This window comes from Geotrypetes seraphini, chromosome 1 (assembly GCF_902459505.1).
Source record: "Geotrypetes seraphini chromosome 1, aGeoSer1.1, whole genome shotgun sequence".
Taxonomy (NCBI): Eukaryota; Metazoa; Chordata; class Amphibia; order Gymnophiona; family Dermophiidae; genus Geotrypetes; species Geotrypetes seraphini.
The window spans coordinates 500,168,968-500,186,739 of record NC_047084.1 but is presented as its reverse complement, the minus strand read 5'-3'; the positions used below and the strand labels follow the sequence as shown (position 1 = coordinate 500,186,739).

Genomic DNA, 17,772 nt, shown 5'->3' with positions numbered 1-17,772 from the left:
GGGGGGAGTGTTAGGTTTTAGAGAAAAGCCAGGTTTTTAGCTGTTTACGGAAGGGTTGGAGAGCACTCAGGTTTCGAAGGGGGGAGATAAGGTTGTTCCAAAGCTCGATGAGTCTGAAGGAGAGGGAAGTCCCTAGTTTTCCTGGGTGGGAAATGCCTTTTAATGAGGGGAAAGATAATTTCGATTTTTGGGTAGGTCTAGTGGTATTAAGATTTGAGGAATTCCAAGAAAGTGGGATTAATGGAGGAAGGATGTCGTGGAGGATCTTGAAGGTTAGGCAGATGCATTTGAAATGAACTCTGGAAGTTATCGGGAGCCAATGAAGCTTGGAAAGGAGCGGTGAGACGTGATCGAATTTACTTTTTGCAAAGATAAGCTTGGCTGCGGCGTTTTGGATCTGTTGGAGTCTGAGGAAGTTTTTCTTTGTTAGGCTTATGAAGATAGAATTGCAGTAGTCCAGTCTGGAGAGGATGATGGATTGGACGAGAACGGCGAAATGTTTTTGATGGAAACAGGATCTTACTTTCCTCAGCATGTGTAGGCTGAAGTAGCATTTTTTTGCCAGGGAGTTGAGGTGATCATTGAAGGACAGTGTAGAGTCAATGATGACGCCCAGGTCCTTGCTGGAGAATTCGAGCTGCAGAGTGGAGCCAGAGAACAGTGGGATTGAGGTGAGTAGCTGAGCTAAATTTGGGCCAAGCCAGAGTAGTTTTGTTTTGGATTCATTCAATTTCATTTGGACGGTATGGGCCCAGGATTGGAGGTTCGAGATACAAGAGGATATGTTCTCTGAGAGATTAGTGAGGTTCGAGTCGGTCTCGAGAAGGACGAGGATGTCATCAGCATAGGTGTAGATTGTTTCAAGGGGGGATAGATGGAGGAGTTTTAGAGAGGTCATATAAATGTTGAAGAGGATAGAGGATAAAGGTGAGCCTTGTGGGACTCCGCAGATTGGTATCCAGGGGGAGGATGAGGTGCCATTCCTATTGACAGTGTAGGATCGGGAGCGGAGGAATTTTGAGAACCATTCAAGGACTATAGAGGTGATGCCGATCTCGGAGAGTTGGTAGATTAGAATATCCTGATGAACAACGTCGAAAGCGGCAGAAAGATCAAATTGCAGGAGGACGGCGAACTTGTTGCGGGAGTGAAGTTGTTGAACCTTGGAGATTAGGGAGGTCAGTAGGGATTCAGTGCTGAAATTGGGGCGAAAGCCATATTGGTAAGGTAGGAGAATGGAGAATTTCTCTAAATAGGATGAGAGTTGGGTCGATATGATGGTCTCGAGCAACTTGGTTAGGAGAGGGATATTTGCTATTGGGCGATAGCTGGATGGTGTGGAAGGGTCGAGGTCGGGTTTTTTCAATAGAGGGGTTAAGGCGATATGGCCCATTTCTAGGGAGAAGAGGCCCGAATGTAGGGCGGAGTTTAGGAGTTTGGTAATGGAAGAGGTGGCCTGAGTGGGTATTTCCTCGTAGAGGTAGGAGGGGAAAGGGTCTAAAGAACAATTGCAAGATTTCAGTTTGAGACAGAGTTTAAGGATATGGGATTCGGATACGTGCTCAAAGGCAGCCCAGAATCTGTCGGCTGGGATAGTGCTGGGGGCCATTAGAGTAGGGTTGGGGTCAGTGAGCACCAGGGAGTTGTAGGAGATTGCAGGAGGGAAGGAACAACGTAAGGTAGTGACCTTTTCATTGAAGAATTTTGCTAGAACTTCGGCTGAGGGAGAGGAGGGGAGAGAGATGGAGTCTTTTTTGGAGGTTAGAGAGCGCCAGATTTTGAAAAGTGTACTGCTCTGGTTGTTGGATCTGGAGATTTCCTCACCGTAGAAGAAATTATAAGAAATTTATTAAAATTTGGGAGCCATTAACATCCTTTTGTAATGATTAAACGCCATTTTTCTTTTGAAGTATACACCAGTTATAGGGAGAGGGGAGGATATTTTATTGTTCAGTTTAGAAAATATTAATGGGTTTGATGGGTGGGGTGAGGGTTAAATATTTGTATTATAAGATATAATAGTAAAAATATCAAGTGATGTATACAATGTTGCTGATTTGATATTTGTACACTTGATGAAAGTTTGAAAATGAATAAAGATTTTAAAAAATTAAAAAAAATTCATGAACAGAAAATGCAGTTTTACTGTAAATTTGCACTGCTTTCTTTTTATATTCTCTGGTGTTGAATTGCATATCTACCAATCTTGAGGTTTAAGTTTGATTTTTGTCTACATTTATTTAAGTTTGTGGTTGCTTGTAGTTGCATTTTCCTATGTAGGGGCTTTGTTGTGATGTATGCATCACATATATTTGTATTATGTTTAGTGACTTATGAGATAGCTGATGGGGAGGGAGAGTGAACAGTCTTTATAGATAACCTAAATTTCTAACCTCAGTTTATATTCGAGTCAGCCTTTTTCCCCCCTTTTGGGAGGGAAAAAAAGGATACCTCGGTTTATAAAGTATATAAAGTACCTAATTATTTTAATATTTTTGAGCAAAAATTAAAATCTGTGTCTGGATTCAAATTAGATTGGAGAAGATTCATCTATTCATATTTTTTAATTAATGTCATTCATAGTTTTTCATCATTATTTGTAGATCCCTCATATCCCGGGGTCGCAGTTCGTGTTCTTTGAACAAACAACTCATAATCAATATGGAGCCTTTACAACCAATTCTACCATCTCCCAATGAACAGGAAGAGGATCCTCAAGATGAAGGTAAGTCAGAAATTGATGCCATGTTTACATTCACTATCTGGTTAAAAAGTATTTTGGGGAGGTGGTGGGAGGGCTATGAAATTCCATATGAAGAGCAATTCTGTAACAGAACATCCACATTTACACACCACTTGAGCACATCAATGTAGAAAAAACTGTTATGTGTATAAGTGTACTTTTATCTGCAAAAATGATAGCAGGGAAACCAAGTGCTGACATATAAGTGACATCGTGTGTAAATGTAAGGGGCCAAAAATGGGCGAAGCATAGGCAGGGCACCCACTTATGCACATAACTTATAGACTACTACAAATTATGCATGTCTCTGCTGCATTTATGTGATCGCAGTTATACCAGGTCTAAGGCTAGTGCAACTATGGTGCAAGAACATGTAACACATCAATGCTAGGTTACGCTAGTATTCTGTAACAGAATCTGTGCATCTTGATGCTGTTATAGCTGTTATAAATGTTATAAATGGAGGCAATCACTTATAGAGTTGCTGCTAAAATTAGAAATTACATGTATAAGTGCACTAAAGGCTATTCTAGAAGAGAGCGTGCAAATGCTATAGCATGTAACTGTAGGGGGCATATAGAAGTGGATGGAGCATGGATATGCCATGGACAGGGGCTTCCATTTATACATGTAACTTACAGAATACAATAAGTTATGCAGACCCTTGCCTTATAAAGAAACACGACTCCTAGCAGTAATCATGCCATTTTGATAAAAGTGCTTGGCATTGCTCTAAGCAATGATCTAACTGGTACTCTAGGGCCTTTTGGATGGGGCTTGAGATAGGAAGAGGGACTGGAGCAGAGGGATGGAGCCTTTTAGGAGGGGCTTATGTCAGGGGGGTGAAGGGTCTGAGCCAGAGGGAGTTGCTCTGCTGGCCTGGAAACATCAGGCCACGGCGCAGTGGATCAGATCACCAACTCCTCATATCTGAAGTCAGGGTCAGACAATGCAAGATCAAGCATCCAGAAATGCAGAGGAAGTTTGATGTCAGCGAAATTCCTGTGCAGTATGCAATCAAAGTAACAGGTTCAACCTGCTCAGGCAGGAAGGAGGGGGCCCAGACATATTGTGGGCAGAGATCAAAGGAATCATCACTGAAACTGCTCAAAAGCAAGTGCCATACAAGAAGCCAATATGCGGTAGGAACTGGTTAACTGCAACAACCCTTCAAATCGCTAATAAGAGGAGAGATGCAAAGGCCTTATAAGGGCAGTTGAATGAGGTGAGGCGATGCAATGCTGATTTCCTAAGAGCAGCCAGGAAAGACAAGAACAACTTCCTGAATGCTCGATGCATGAACCTCAAAGAAGCCTATACCAGGGAATTATTTGTTATGGTGAAACAAGTGGAAAAACCTCTCTCAGCATGCCAATCAACCATCAAAGACTGTGATGGGAATGAAATTAGCAACCAGCAGGACATCAAGCAGAGATAGAAAGAATACACAGAGGAATTATACATCAGCACCAGCAGAACCAGACCTATTGGAAAGTGAAGTGGATTGGGCGCTGAGGCAGCTGACAAACAACAAAACACCTGGCATTGATGGAATCCCTGCAGAACTGCTCTATGCCAGAAGATCTGGAGGACCTGCACATGGCCAAAGGATTGGAAAAGATCAATTTTTCTCCCACCACTGAAGAAAGGCGATGCCAGGGACTGTACCGACTATAGAACAATCACCCTGATCCCCCATGTCAGTAAGGTGTTTCGAAAGATCATCCAGAGGCGCTTGAACAATATCCTTGATCAAGAACTTCCTGATGCCCAAGCTGGATTCCCTAAGGGCAGAGGGACCCATGATCACATTGCAAACTTGAGGTGGATCATAGAAAAGGCAAAGAGTACCAGAAGAAGCTTTACCTGTGATTCATTGATTATACCAAGGCTTTTGACTGTGTTAAGCATGACAAGCTTTGGAAAGCATTGTGTTGAGCATGACAAGCTTTGGATAGCACTGAGTGAGGTAGTGCATCAGATCACTCTACTATGATCAAGAAGCTACAGTGCGAACCACGTATGGAGATACAGATGCTTCAAGATCAAAAAGGGTACAAGACAAGGATGCATCCTCTCTCCTTTTCTTTTCAACCTCTATGCAAGCAATCATGAGGAAGCTGGACTTAGATGATTCAAATGTTGGGGTGAAAATAGGCAGAAGAACCATCAGCAATCTAAGATATGGCAGAGAGTGAGAAGGACCTCAAGAAGTTGATTTTAAAGCTGAAAGAAGAAAGTGAAAAGATGATACTTTACCTGAACATCAAGAAGACCAAAATCATGACTACCGTCAACAAGAAAGTCCACATAAAGATTCTTGGGTTTCTCATTATTGGCAGTTCAAGAGCAGAGATCAAGCATCAATTAGCACTGGGGCATGCAGCCATGGTGAGCATGGACCAAATATGGAAGTACAAGAATGTCTCAGTCACCATCAAAGACTAATCACTGTTATTGTGTTTCCAATTGCGACATATGACTGCAAGACATGGACACTCACGAAAGCAGATAGAAGAAAAAATGATGCCTTTAAGCTGTGGTGCTGGAGAACTCTTCTGTGAATCCCATGGATAGCTAGGATCACTAACAAAGATGTTCTTGCTCATATAAACCCAAAGTTGTCCCTGGAAGGCAAGATTACCAGGCAGAAACTGACCTATTTTGGACATGTGATGAGGGCAAAATCACTAGAAAAGGAGGTGCTAATTGGAATGGTCAGTGGTAAAAAGAAGCAGGGGAGAACAAAGGCCTGTTGTTGGATACCATCAAGAATGACACAGGAATGAACATCAAGCAATTGAAAGAAGCCATGGAAAACAGGAAAGCATGGCAAGGACTGGCCTACAGAGTATCCAAGGGTCGGATATGACTGAATGGATAGCAGTAGTAGTATGGCAAGATGTATATCTGGCACCCTTTATAAGAAGTTCACAGAAGTGACCTCTAAGGTGTCCCACAGCTTTGTGTGGTCAGTCTATTACAATGCTGGCCTCTCCCATGTCCAAAGGGTCTGAATTTGGACATTTTGAACTTGGATGTTTTTGTGGTTGAAAATAGCTAAAAAAAAGTTGTGTCCTAAAGTTGGACGCTCTGACAGCCAAGACATCTAAGTAAATGATTTTTTTTTTAAATTAGAACGTCCAGCGGTTTTGAAAATGGACACTTCCCTGGCCTAACTTTTGAATGTCTTGCTGGAAACGTCCAAAGTCGGATTTGGATGTACTATTGAAAATGGCCTTGTGTCTAAATTTTTTTCTTTTTTCAAAAATTCTGTCTTAATGATTGAATGAAACTGTCTTTGAGTTATAGAGCTGGTATAAAATAAAGTAGTTAGCTGTTAATTATATTTGGATAATATTTGGGGATTTTAAAATCGATATTGCTATAATTTCTTATTTCCTCCCCCATCATTAGGTGGACCATAGAAATTTTGAGTATATCTGTTTCTTGAAAGTAATTTTCTTTCATGTATTTTTGTAATTTAATGTAACCTCTGGCATCCTGTGGTACCCTGTGGCTGGCTGTGTTCACAGAAGGCAGGCAGGAAGACACTATCAGATAAAAAGAGAGTGAATAGGAAAAATTTAAATTTCCCCTGTCCCTGTATTTTCAGGGTTCTGGGACACTGATCTACCAGAGCTAGTCTACTGTATATGGATAGATTAACCGGCTGCTCAAAGAATTCCTCTGCTAACTTCACACAAAACAAAATACTGTAACTTAAAAAGCAGGCTGGTAATTCACTCTAATAATTTTAACATACATAACATATAGTTTCTATACCACATAACTGGTGAGCAAAGTTAAAAAACATATAATCATTAAGAATAATGATTATTTAGGAAACAAATATGTCTTCAATTGTTTTCAAAAATGGTGGTAGGACTCTGAACTCTTTAATAGAGACGTCAAGTCCCAAAGTGCTGCCTGAAAAGAGAGAAGAAGTTGATGACACTTTTTATAATGACAACCTTTTATTGGAGGAAATTTAAAGAGACCATGAGATTTTCGCATACGAGTTGAATGAGCAATGGCAAATGAATCAACTAAATAGTTAGTAGACCAAATAAGACTTTATAACAAAGGCAGCCAAACTTAAATTTAACATGGACCTTGACAGGCAACCAATGAAGTTCCCGATAATAAGGGAACACATGATTGAATTTCTTCAATCCGAAGAAGAGACGAACTGTGGCATTTTATTATAAATCATGAGGGGGGTTAAAGTACAGTTACTTACCTGTAACAGGTGTTATTCAGGGACAGCAGGCACATATTCTTACAGATGGGTAATGTCATCCACGGAACTCGATACGGACAATGCTAAAATGTATTGTCACTTTAACTTCTTTAGTAGTCTCAAGACTGCCTATACCGTGCATGAGCACGGTATACAAGTCAGCTCGTAGGACCATCAGTTTCCAACTAGGAGAGGTGGGAGTGTTGTAAGAATAACTGCCTGCTGTCCCTGGATAATACCTGTTACTGGTAAGCAACTATGCTTTATTCCAGGACAAGCAGGCAGCATATTCTCAAAGATGGGACTCCCTAGCTCACAGTAAAGGGATGGAGGGAAGTTGGAATCTAAACAGAAAATAAATTTTGCAGAACTGCTTTGCCAAACCAACTGTCCCATCTGGAGTAATGGGATGTGAAAGTATGTATTGAGGACCAGGTGGCAGCTTTACTGATTTCTTCAATAGGACTGTAATGGAGAAAAGCTATGGAAGCTGCCATTGCTCTAACTTTATGTGCAGTGACACAACCTTCCAATGGTAACCCAGCCCGAGCATAGCAGAAGGAAATACATTCTGCTAGCCATGTAGAAAGTGTTCTCTTGGTTACAGGAGCTCCCAGTCTATTAGGATCAAATGAGATGAATAATTGAGCTGAGGTTCTATGAGGCTTTGTCCGATGTAAATAATAAGCTAAAGCATGTTTACAGTCCAGTGTCTGGAGAGCAGTTTCACCGGGATGGGAATGTGGTTGTGGGAAGAAGACAGGCAGAACTATAGACTGGTTGAGATGAAATTCTGAAATTACTTTTGGTAGGAATTTGGGATGAGTATGAAGGAAAACTCTGTCATTGTAGAATGTTGTATAAGGTGGATCTGAAACTAGTGCTTGGAGCTCACTGACTCATTGGGCTGAAGTGATGCAGATTAAGAAGACCACTTTCCATGTTAGATATTTGAATGATGAAGATGCCAGTGACTCATATGGTGGCTTCATTAAAGTTGAAAGGATAATGTTGAGGTCCCAAGCAACTAGAGAAGGCTTGATTGGGGGTTTTGCAAGTAACAGTCTTTTCATAAATCTGCAAACCAGCGGGTGTGTAGCCAGAGGTTTATCACTGAGAGGAATGTGAAAGGCACTAATGGCACCCTCATCAAAGTAATCTTTAGACCAGAGTTGGAGAGATGTAAGAGGTAGTCCAATACTGATGACAGAGGACACTTATCTGGAAGCAAAGTGTGCTGGTTACACCATAGGGTGAAACGGGTCCACTTGAGTTGGTAGCAGCATTGTATGGATGGTTTCCTGGCAGCATCTATAATAGCTGATATTGGAGTGGAGAAATTGAATTTATTTACTTGCTGGGAGAGAGGTACCAAGCTATGAGAGCTAGTGAACATAGATTGGGGTGGAGAAGGGATCCCCTTGTTCTAAGTCAGAAGAGTTGGGAAAATCTGTAGAGGTATGGGTTCCCTAACAGTTAGGCTCTCTTTTACTAAGGTGCGCTAACCAATTAGCGTGCGCTAATCGATTTAGCGTGTGCTAAATGCTAACACATGCATGTTAGTTTATGGATGCATTAGCATTTAACGCACACTAATTTGATTAGCGTGCGCTAATCGGTTAGCACACCTTAGTAAAAAAGGGGGTGAGTTGAAGAAGAAGATTGAACCAGGGTTGTCTTGGCCACCTCAGAGCCATGAGAATCATAATAGCTTGCTCCTGTATGAGTTTGAATAGAAGTTTTCCTATTAAAGGTTTTAGAGCAAATGCATAGAGAAATGTGTTTGTCTAGTCTAGTAGGAATGCATCAGACTCCAGGCAATGAGGCGAGTGAAGTCTGGAGCAAAACTGTGGAAGTTTGTGATTGATGGGAGAGGCAAACAGATCTATCTGAGGGGTTCCCCATGTTGAGAAAATGTGATGTACTGTTTTGAAATTCAGGGACCACTCACGATATTGAAGGTATCTGCTCAACTTGTCCGCTAGTGTGTTCTGTTTGCTTGCTAGGTACACAGCTTTGAGAAAGATGTTTCATGGGATGGCCCAATGCCAGATTTGAATTGTTTCTTGGCAAAGGAGGTGAGAACCTTAGAGATGGAGACCGTCAAGATCAGTGATGTATAGAGGAATGACATTGTGAAGAAGATTGGTGGTGTCGAGAGGTATTCCTATCGGTACCACGGTGCCAATCCGATGTAGATCGAGAAGAAATGCTTCAACATCGAGGTGACCAAGATTTAGTAGAATGATGCTGCTGAGCTGAGCAGGATCCAGTACCTGAGTCACTTGTGGAGCAATGCTCGGGTTGGGTCGGTACCGATGGATCTGAGGGAGGAATTTGGACTGGTTGTGCCATAAATAGCAAACTCCCTTTGAAGAAGCTCCTTTATTTGGTCTTGCAAGGTCAACACCAGTACTGAAAGTGTTGTCATTACAGTCGGTGCTGCAGGGTGTCGAGGCATTGGGGACCTAAATGAAGAGGCACACCTCCAAGGAGACACCAACTGCAAATATGAAGACCTTGACTTTTTATGCCAGCGTTTGGCATGCATTGACTCGATGCTTGAGCAGATGCCGATATATGCCAAAAAGGTGAGGCATGGGAACGCTTCTAAGCATTTTTAGGTGGTGATGTAACTGGTGGTACCTCTGCGTCCGACACTGAACGGGCCGCCGATTCGATGCATCTGGAGAGTGGCAGTTGTTCGCTGCAGGTAGAGTAGACATGGATGAGTTGGATGTTCTGAAGAGCTTATCCTGCTGCAAGATCCGAGCCTTTAAAGAAGCTGATAGCAACAGGCACAAGAGTCCACCCAATGCTCAGAACCAAGACACTGGCGACACCAGTTATGAGGGTTGGTGACCAAGATGGTCCTGTTGCACTGAGTATTCTTCTTGAAGCCACTTGAAGGCTTGGACATCAATAGATAAACAGCTACAGCGAATTTGATGGACTCAATCATAATGGATGTTGAGTGATTGTAAGACCGAAAAAGGCTTGATATCACTGGCCTGCTAAGAGGTGGAAAAGGGCCCAAAGGCCGATGAAAATTGAAAAAAAATTAAAAATTTGAAAGGAATGATACCATTTTTCTTTCTCACTACTCTCATCCCTCCTATAACAATTTTCCTTCTCTCCTCTCCAGTACCACTTACAATTAACATGCTTTCACCACATGCACCATTTATCCCTCTCCTCCACTCCATGTTCATTTCTTCCTCTCTCATCACTCACCCCCTCCTGCAACAATTTTCCTTCCTTCCTTCCCTGCCCCCAACCCCACTCAAAACTAATATGCTCTCTCCATATGCATCATCTCACCCTCTCCTCCATTCCATGCCCATTTTTCCCTCTCTCGCCACTCTCATCCTTCCTGCAACATTTTTCCTTCCCTCCCTCCCTACATGTTAGTGGCACCGATTCCTATACGCTGCCTGCCACTAACTTGGAAGCCTCTCCTCTGTCATATCATGCCCGGGCAGAAACAGGAAGTTCTGACAGAGGGTGGGACCCAACAGAGGAGAAACTTCTGGGTTATCAGCAGGCATAGTGCAGCACCTCTCCCTTCCCTCCTCTTCTCCTTTAAGTCCAGCAGCACCTTTCCATTCCCTCCTGCCAGGTTCAGCAGCACCTCTTCTCCCTTCCCTTTCCCTCCTCCCTTGTTCAGCAGCACCTTTCCCTCTCCCTTTTCCTTATCCAGCAGTACCTCTCCTTCCCCTGCAGCATTTTACTGTGTGCTTTTAACTTCCCCACACAGCTGCCACTAGCATTAGTTTAGCGATTCCATCAGGCAGCCTCAGGGCTTTTGGTAGGCAGGCCCGCTTCCAGTGATGCAACTTCCTCTTTCCATAACATCTGAAGCTGTCCTGCAGGTTGGTAAGCATTATTTCATTCACATATTGAGAGTGGCATCAGTGACCGCTGGGAGTGTAAGGGGGGACCATGCCTTCATCTGGTCAGTTTGGTTACCTTTTTGGCACATATTCATTATTGAAAAAGGTCTAGCCTCAAGCGTTCAAGTTTTGCACTGGACGTTTTTTGAAATGTTCCATTATTGCAGGAAAATGTCCAAAAAATAAGTCTGCCCTAATCCTACCTAAAACAACTCTCTAATGTGTCCCCTGTGAGATTTAGACACACTGAAGATAAACAGCACAGAAAACTGTCCATAAATTAGTTTTGAAAATGGCAATTTGGATGTTTTCAGCAAACAAAATGTCCAAATGCCACCTTATGCAATTGTTTGGATGCTTTTCTCTGTGAAAAACACATTTTGTGAAATAGTTTCACTGTCAAAATTTGTTGTACCTGACTTTTGTGAATATATTCGTAAAGGTGGCTTATAAATTTTAAATCATACATGAAAAACTACACGTTTCTATTTGTGTAGTTAATCTTTAATCACATCTTAGCTTTATAGTAGTAAACACAGATTTCTGATCTCATATTCTTTTTTTGGGTTGTTAGATGTCCTGTTTCTCAAGCAGAAGGAAGACAGTTCCTCTCCAGTAACTAGTGACTCCCCTTGTAGAGATTCAGGAGAAACATTAGACTTCAGGAGTGAAGAGGAAGAAACAATCCAGGAGGAACCTTTAACCATTTCAGAACTGATCTACAACCCAAGTGTGAGTTTGCTCCCAACCCCACTGGAAGAAGTTGACATGCTTTTTGAAAGCACCTTAAGACCAGAAGTTGACAGAGATGATACAGATTCCTTTGAGGAGCTGGATGCAGATGAAAACGCCTTTCTGATTGCAGAGGAAGAGGAGATGAAAGAAGCCGGAAGAGCTCTGACATGGAGCTGTGACATTCTGATGGGCAATATGCAACTGAACGCTTTTGTGAAGAGTTTTTCAAGACTTCTTTTTGTGGGGCTTGGACTGCTGTTCGTGGTGTTTCCACTTTTACTGGTGCTTTTGGAATCAGATGTTGACATCTCTTTTCTTCATGAAATACGTCAAACACCAGAATTTGAGCAGTTTCATAATGAATATTACTGTCCTCTGAGGCACTGGGTAGCTTGTAAAATAAATTTCTTTTTCAACTTAGTGGGCAGCTCTTGAAGTGAATATGCTGTGCAGCTGAGGGCTTTATTTAAAACAAATGTTTAAAAGTTCAGGCTGTACCCTCACCATGCTCTGAGTCTAAAGGCAACAAGCTGTTAGTAAGGATCATTTTATTTCATACACACTATATATGCTCTGACCATTTTCTAAGGCATTTAAGCAGAATTGTTTTACTCATTAGTTCAAAAATGGTAAAGATATATATATATATATATATATATATATATACTCATGTATGTGTATACATATATATATATATATATATATATACACATACAGTATACACACACATTTATATTTATTTACACACACACACACATACAGGTAGTCATCGACTTACGACCTATCCAAGTTATGACTGTTCGACCTTACGACGTGACTTCCATTCTCAGAAGAAAGAAAATATTAACAGATTGCTTTAAAATTATTGAAATATCATTACCCAGTCTAATATTCTTGCCTTAATTTAACATAGGCCGACTTATGTCATGATCCACTTACGACCTAGCAGTTGGAACCAATTGTGGTCGTAGGTCGACAACTACCTGTATATATAATATTTATATTTAAAATTATTTCCTTAAATATCTACTGCTTTCCTGCTATGCAAGGTGGGGCAGTACTGACAGTTTTTATTTTTAAAATCTTTTTGTGTTACATTTCAGAATCAGCATGACTATGACAGATTTAAAAAGCCGGATGGGGGGCATGTTTGTCCAGCTAGTATCATTTGAATATGATCCTTAGTGCAACAGTCTCTTAACCAATGCCTTTAAAAACAATGTTTATGCTGTTTTTATTTTGTACATTTATATGTTGAATATTTTGGTAACTTTTTAGCGAAAACCAAGTCTTCTTAAATTATTTGAGTGTACAGATTGGTACAATTAATGCACAAGGGCACATAATACAATTTTTAATGTTCTTTAAAGATCTGTTTTCTTAAGTGTTTTAGTTAAATAATGTGAACACACACACAGTTAAAACACTGAGTTAAGGGGGCTGGGAAGTGAATTGATGGGGGATGTTGGTAGATTTTACAGTAGTGTAGTATGCAAGAACAAGAATCTGATGCAGGTCTTTGACTGGATGTGTTGGGATCCTTTGCCTCTTTTTTTGTCTTGCATTATTACATCAAAGTCATCAGAAAGTCTTTCAAGAGAAGGAAAGCAGTATTGTAAAGTGGTAGACAGATTGTTGGCCTAAGTGTATACGAGAAGGGAAGGAATAAAAGAAAGATGAAGACATAGGAAGTGGTAGATAAAGCGTCCATGTGAATCAGCTTGTACTCAATTGCTCTTGTACTCTGTTCTAACAATTTGAATGAGGGACAGGATCAAACTGTTGGGAAAATGATGTATTCCCATTGATTTATCAACAAACACCAAGTGATAAAGGATTCAAACTTTCATTCTAATTTGTCTCATTCTCTTTAATAGTAAATGTGGTTGTAGCTGCAATTGGAGAGAAAACAGCGCTGTTATCTGGCAGCATGAAATATCCTCTCTCTGTATACTTGTGTGTGTGTATATATACACACACACGGGGGCGGGGGGGGGGGGGGAGAGAGAGAACAAATTAAAAGGGGTTAAATACAACATTAACATGCATGTTTATTTAGGGCCCTTCTAGTAAACCACGGTAAGCACTTAGGCGTGTCAGCAACTACTAGCACAGAGCCATTTTAAGGTACTTTGCAATATTTCATAGTTAGAGTGTGTTAACCCATGCATTAAGTTGGATTTTGTCTGCGGCATGGCATGGAAGGAGTTTAGCAGTTAATACACTGCGCTTACTGCATGATAACTGCCTAACCTGAACTTAATGCAGGATCATCTTCTAAATAGGATGTGCTAAGTGCTTCTGCGTTGACTAGGAGCGTGTACTGCACAACCTGAATGTTAATGCTCAATCTGCAATAGAAAAGAGTGGGGAAGATCCCAATAGACTGCGCATTAAAAGAGGTAACTGCTGCGTGATAAAATCCCACTTTAAGACATGGTAGTTAAAAATGTCACTTCAGTTTAGTAAAAGAGCTTCTTAGTTACCTAGGTCCAGATTTATAGGAAAAAAAAGTCTTACTAATTACGCCCACAGTTTCATTCAAGGAAAATGTTAATCCATCAGGTTTAATCTTCTTTGGATTTATCTCATGGTTGGAAATTTGTAGATTGCACTAATATATTAGAAGGGGGAAATATAAAAGATTAAAAACAGTCTATTGCACACTTATAAACTCTTTCCTGTCTCCTAAGCATTAGTAATGCTAGTTTTGTTATCAAAAACTCAACTGAGTACTTATGCAATAAAAAAGCTTCCTTGAAACCCTCTAGGTTGTTTTGTAGAGTTGATTTGCATCAGAACCCTTCCAGTTTACAGTGTAAACTGCTAAAATTATCATGTGGCAACTGCAAACCCTCTATGTTAACTGTTGGAGCACTGCCAACACTTTCCATACAGTTAACCAGAGGAAATATTTTTACTGCATATTAACTGGATTGCAGATAACACTGCAGTTAGCTACACCTCATTAGGTGATATTAACTGCACTGTATTTAACTACCTCTGCATTAACCGTAAGGTACACTCCTTGCTCATTCTTCACCCATTTTCACTCTATTTCATGTTAGCTGTTAGAGGGTAATTCCATTAAAGTGCACCTATATTTAGATGCCAAGATGCATGTAAATGACCAGATTGCTAACATTTTGATTATACTGTATACTATTCTGCAAATTGGCACTAAAATGCCCTGGCGTGTAGTTTGAAGGTGAGCATCCACATGGGCATTCTGGGTGGGGCATGCAGTTACATGTGTAAATTATAGACTAGTACAATTTAAACTAATTTTTTGGCAATCTAGGTATGAACATTTACACTAGCTCTATTTCTATTTGGCTCACAGTAGGTTCCCCTTCTTGGTACCTGAATATAACAAAATGTTACGGGGTTAATGCAGAAATGACTACATATGAACATACTTGTTCAAACCAAAGGTCTAACTAACTCAGTATGCTGTTTCTAAAAACAGCCACTCCAGATCACAAGTACTTGCCAGGATCCACCAAAGTTGACAGATTTCATGTTGCTTACCCTCAGTAATAAGAGTGGCTTTCTCCAGGCCTACCTTAATAGAGGTTTCTGAATTTTCCCTCCAGGAACTTGTCCAGTCCTTTTGTAAACCCAGCTACACTAACTGCTTTCACCACATCGTTCTCCAACAAAGTCCAGAGCTCAATTATGCAGTGCATGAAAGACATGTTCTCTAGAGACAAGCAGGGGATATGCAGGCATACTTGTTGGTGAAGTCCTCTGACTGAGCCTGAGTGCCAGTGCTCTCCCCTAACTAGGTAAGCTTTTGAGCTTACTGGGCATGTGCAGTGCACCTACACCTACACCTACAGCCCCTTCCTTCAGCTTGTCAGTTTTTTCTTCAACCGCTCCTGACAGTTTACAGCTCTCCCCTCTTTTCCTAAAAAAATAAAATAAAAAAAAATAGTAATAATTATTTAATAGGAGATGATACCTTAAATTCATCTTTTAAATCCTTCTAGTTAGGAAAAAAAAACCCTGAAGAAACTATATATATATATATTTTTTTTAAAAGACAGTATTTATTTATTTACTTACTTCTAGAGCATTTTCTACCATCGAACATTGCCTCTGAAGCAGCGCCGATATTTTTAGGTAGGCACTAGGTCCCTGAGTTTTCTCTCTTCTCACTTCAACCACAATGAATGGCGATTTCCAGTCAGTGCTTCATGCTGGAACATCAAAGAAGGCAGCAAAGCCACACATATCACTGCTCGCTCCCTCTCTCCCCCCCAGGGCATTGTCTTGATACCGCAAGGGGAGGGAAGCCAACAGCTGCCGATGCCGTCTGACACAAAAAAACTGGCAGAATTGGCAGGCCATAAGAAAAAGAAGCTCCTGACGATGGAAAGAGGCTCAATTCTTTCACCTCCGGCAGTGGCATCTTTAATATGAAGCTCTAGCTTTAGCTGAGGTGCCAGTGAAGGCTCCTGAGGGCTCAGTCTCGGCCTTGCGGTCCTTTTCTGATCTAATTCAACAGATCTCAGTGGCTACAGGTAACCCTTCAAGGTCTGTTAAGGGAAAATCTAAACAGGGGACCTCTCCTCCTTCCCCTCTTCAAGAACATGTTCCTGCGTCCTCTTCCTTCTGCCCTACCAGAACTCCCTTCTCAGGGCTCAGGCTCCATGCAGGTTGCTTCAAATTTTTTCCTGCTACTTCAACATTTTCTACATGATAGTGCTAGTTTGTGTCAGGCTTCTTCTCAGACTCTTCCAGTCCTGAAGGCCCAACACTGCTCAGCCTGTATCCTGCAATTTTCCCCAGAAGTTTCAAGTTTATTTAAAATTTGATTGCTCGCCCTATCATATATTCAGGGCAATTCTAAAAAATAGTTTATAACAATACATAGGGGAACAAAAAGTTCATATAACAAATACACGACTTTCAAAACAGACGGGACTAGTAGGGTAAGTAGGATAGAAATACAATAATTGGAGGCAAATGAGACAATCAAGGAGAATTACAAGAGGAGGGGTTTTTGTTCTGTTTAAAAAAGGATGGAATTATGTTTTGGTTTGGTTGTTTTTATGATGTCTAGCAGTCAAATGCATCTTTAAAAAGAAAGCATTTTAACTGACTCTTAAATTTGTCAATGTTTCTTTCCTCCCTTAAGTAGATTGGCAAGGAATCCCACAATTGAGGGTCCATGACGGAAAAAATGTATTGTCTTCGTGTATTAATGGTTTTAAGTGATGGAACGTTTAGCAAATGTTGGTCATTAGGCCGAAGAATTCTAGTGGAGGCATAGAGAATTAGAATCCTGTTGATGAAGGCTGGAGACTTATAGAGTTGGGCCTTAAATGATAACAGACATATTTTGTAAATTATTCTATGCAATATTGGGAGCCAGTGAGATTTAAAAAGCGGTGAGACATGGTAACTTTGTACCCTCATTTGTTCATCTCCAACACAAGGTCCTCTCTCTTCTCCAACTTGGTCGGGAACTGATGTACTTCCTGTCTCAGATCCTGAGCAGCCTCCTCAACCACTCGTCTATGCAGCAAGTTCTAATGGAGGAATACTCTTATACAAAATTTTTACAAAAGGTATCTTGTCTGCTTAACTTTAGCCAAGCAGCAATACCTACAGGAAGCAAAGATTTTCAAGCCATCCTCCAATCCTGTAAAACTCCAATAAAGGAACTTGTTGCTCTTCCAATACATCAAGTTCTGCAGGTCCTCCAGTTAGTTAATTAGCAAAAACCACTATCAGTATCCACAGCCTCCAAGTGCTTGGAATTAAAATATAAGGTCCAAAAGGCTCCTTCCTGGTCATGACCTTCAACAACTTCCTCACCACTCAATAGTATCTGAATCAGCTATTAAAAAGCCTAAGATGTCCAAATCACCATTAAGCGTGCCCCCCCTAGAAAGGATCTTCATCTCCTTGACTCCATAGGTCGCAAGGAATATCTGGGATCTATGCTCTTATCCAAGATCATTGCGCACCAGCTACAAATTCTGCATTTTCAACATTCTATCCTGCAGCACCTAGTAGCCGCTTCCCCAGAAGCTATACCAAATCTTCTCGTTGCCCTTCAAGAATCCACTTACCATCTTATTAAGACCAACTATGATGCCTATGACATGACGTCTCACACCGCAGTTGTAGCCATAGCTGCCAGTCAT

General features: G+C 41.0%; 1 protein-coding gene across 1 annotated transcript in view; it reads left to right on the top strand.

The window, feature by feature from the left end:
* FRMD3 (FERM domain containing 3) overlaps positions 1-13,560 on the top strand; it is a 210,714-nt gene extending 197,154 nt beyond the window's left edge. Inside the window, exons 13-14 of the mRNA XM_033927453.1 lie at positions 2,604-2,725; positions 11,454-13,560. Coding sequence (XP_033783344.1) covers positions 2,604-2,725; positions 11,454-12,049 — 718 coding nt within the window. The 3' untranslated portion in view covers positions 12,050-13,560. The remainder of the gene's footprint in view (positions 1-2,603; positions 2,726-11,453) is intronic.
* The last annotated feature ends 4,212 nt before the right edge of the window (positions 13,561-17,772 follow it).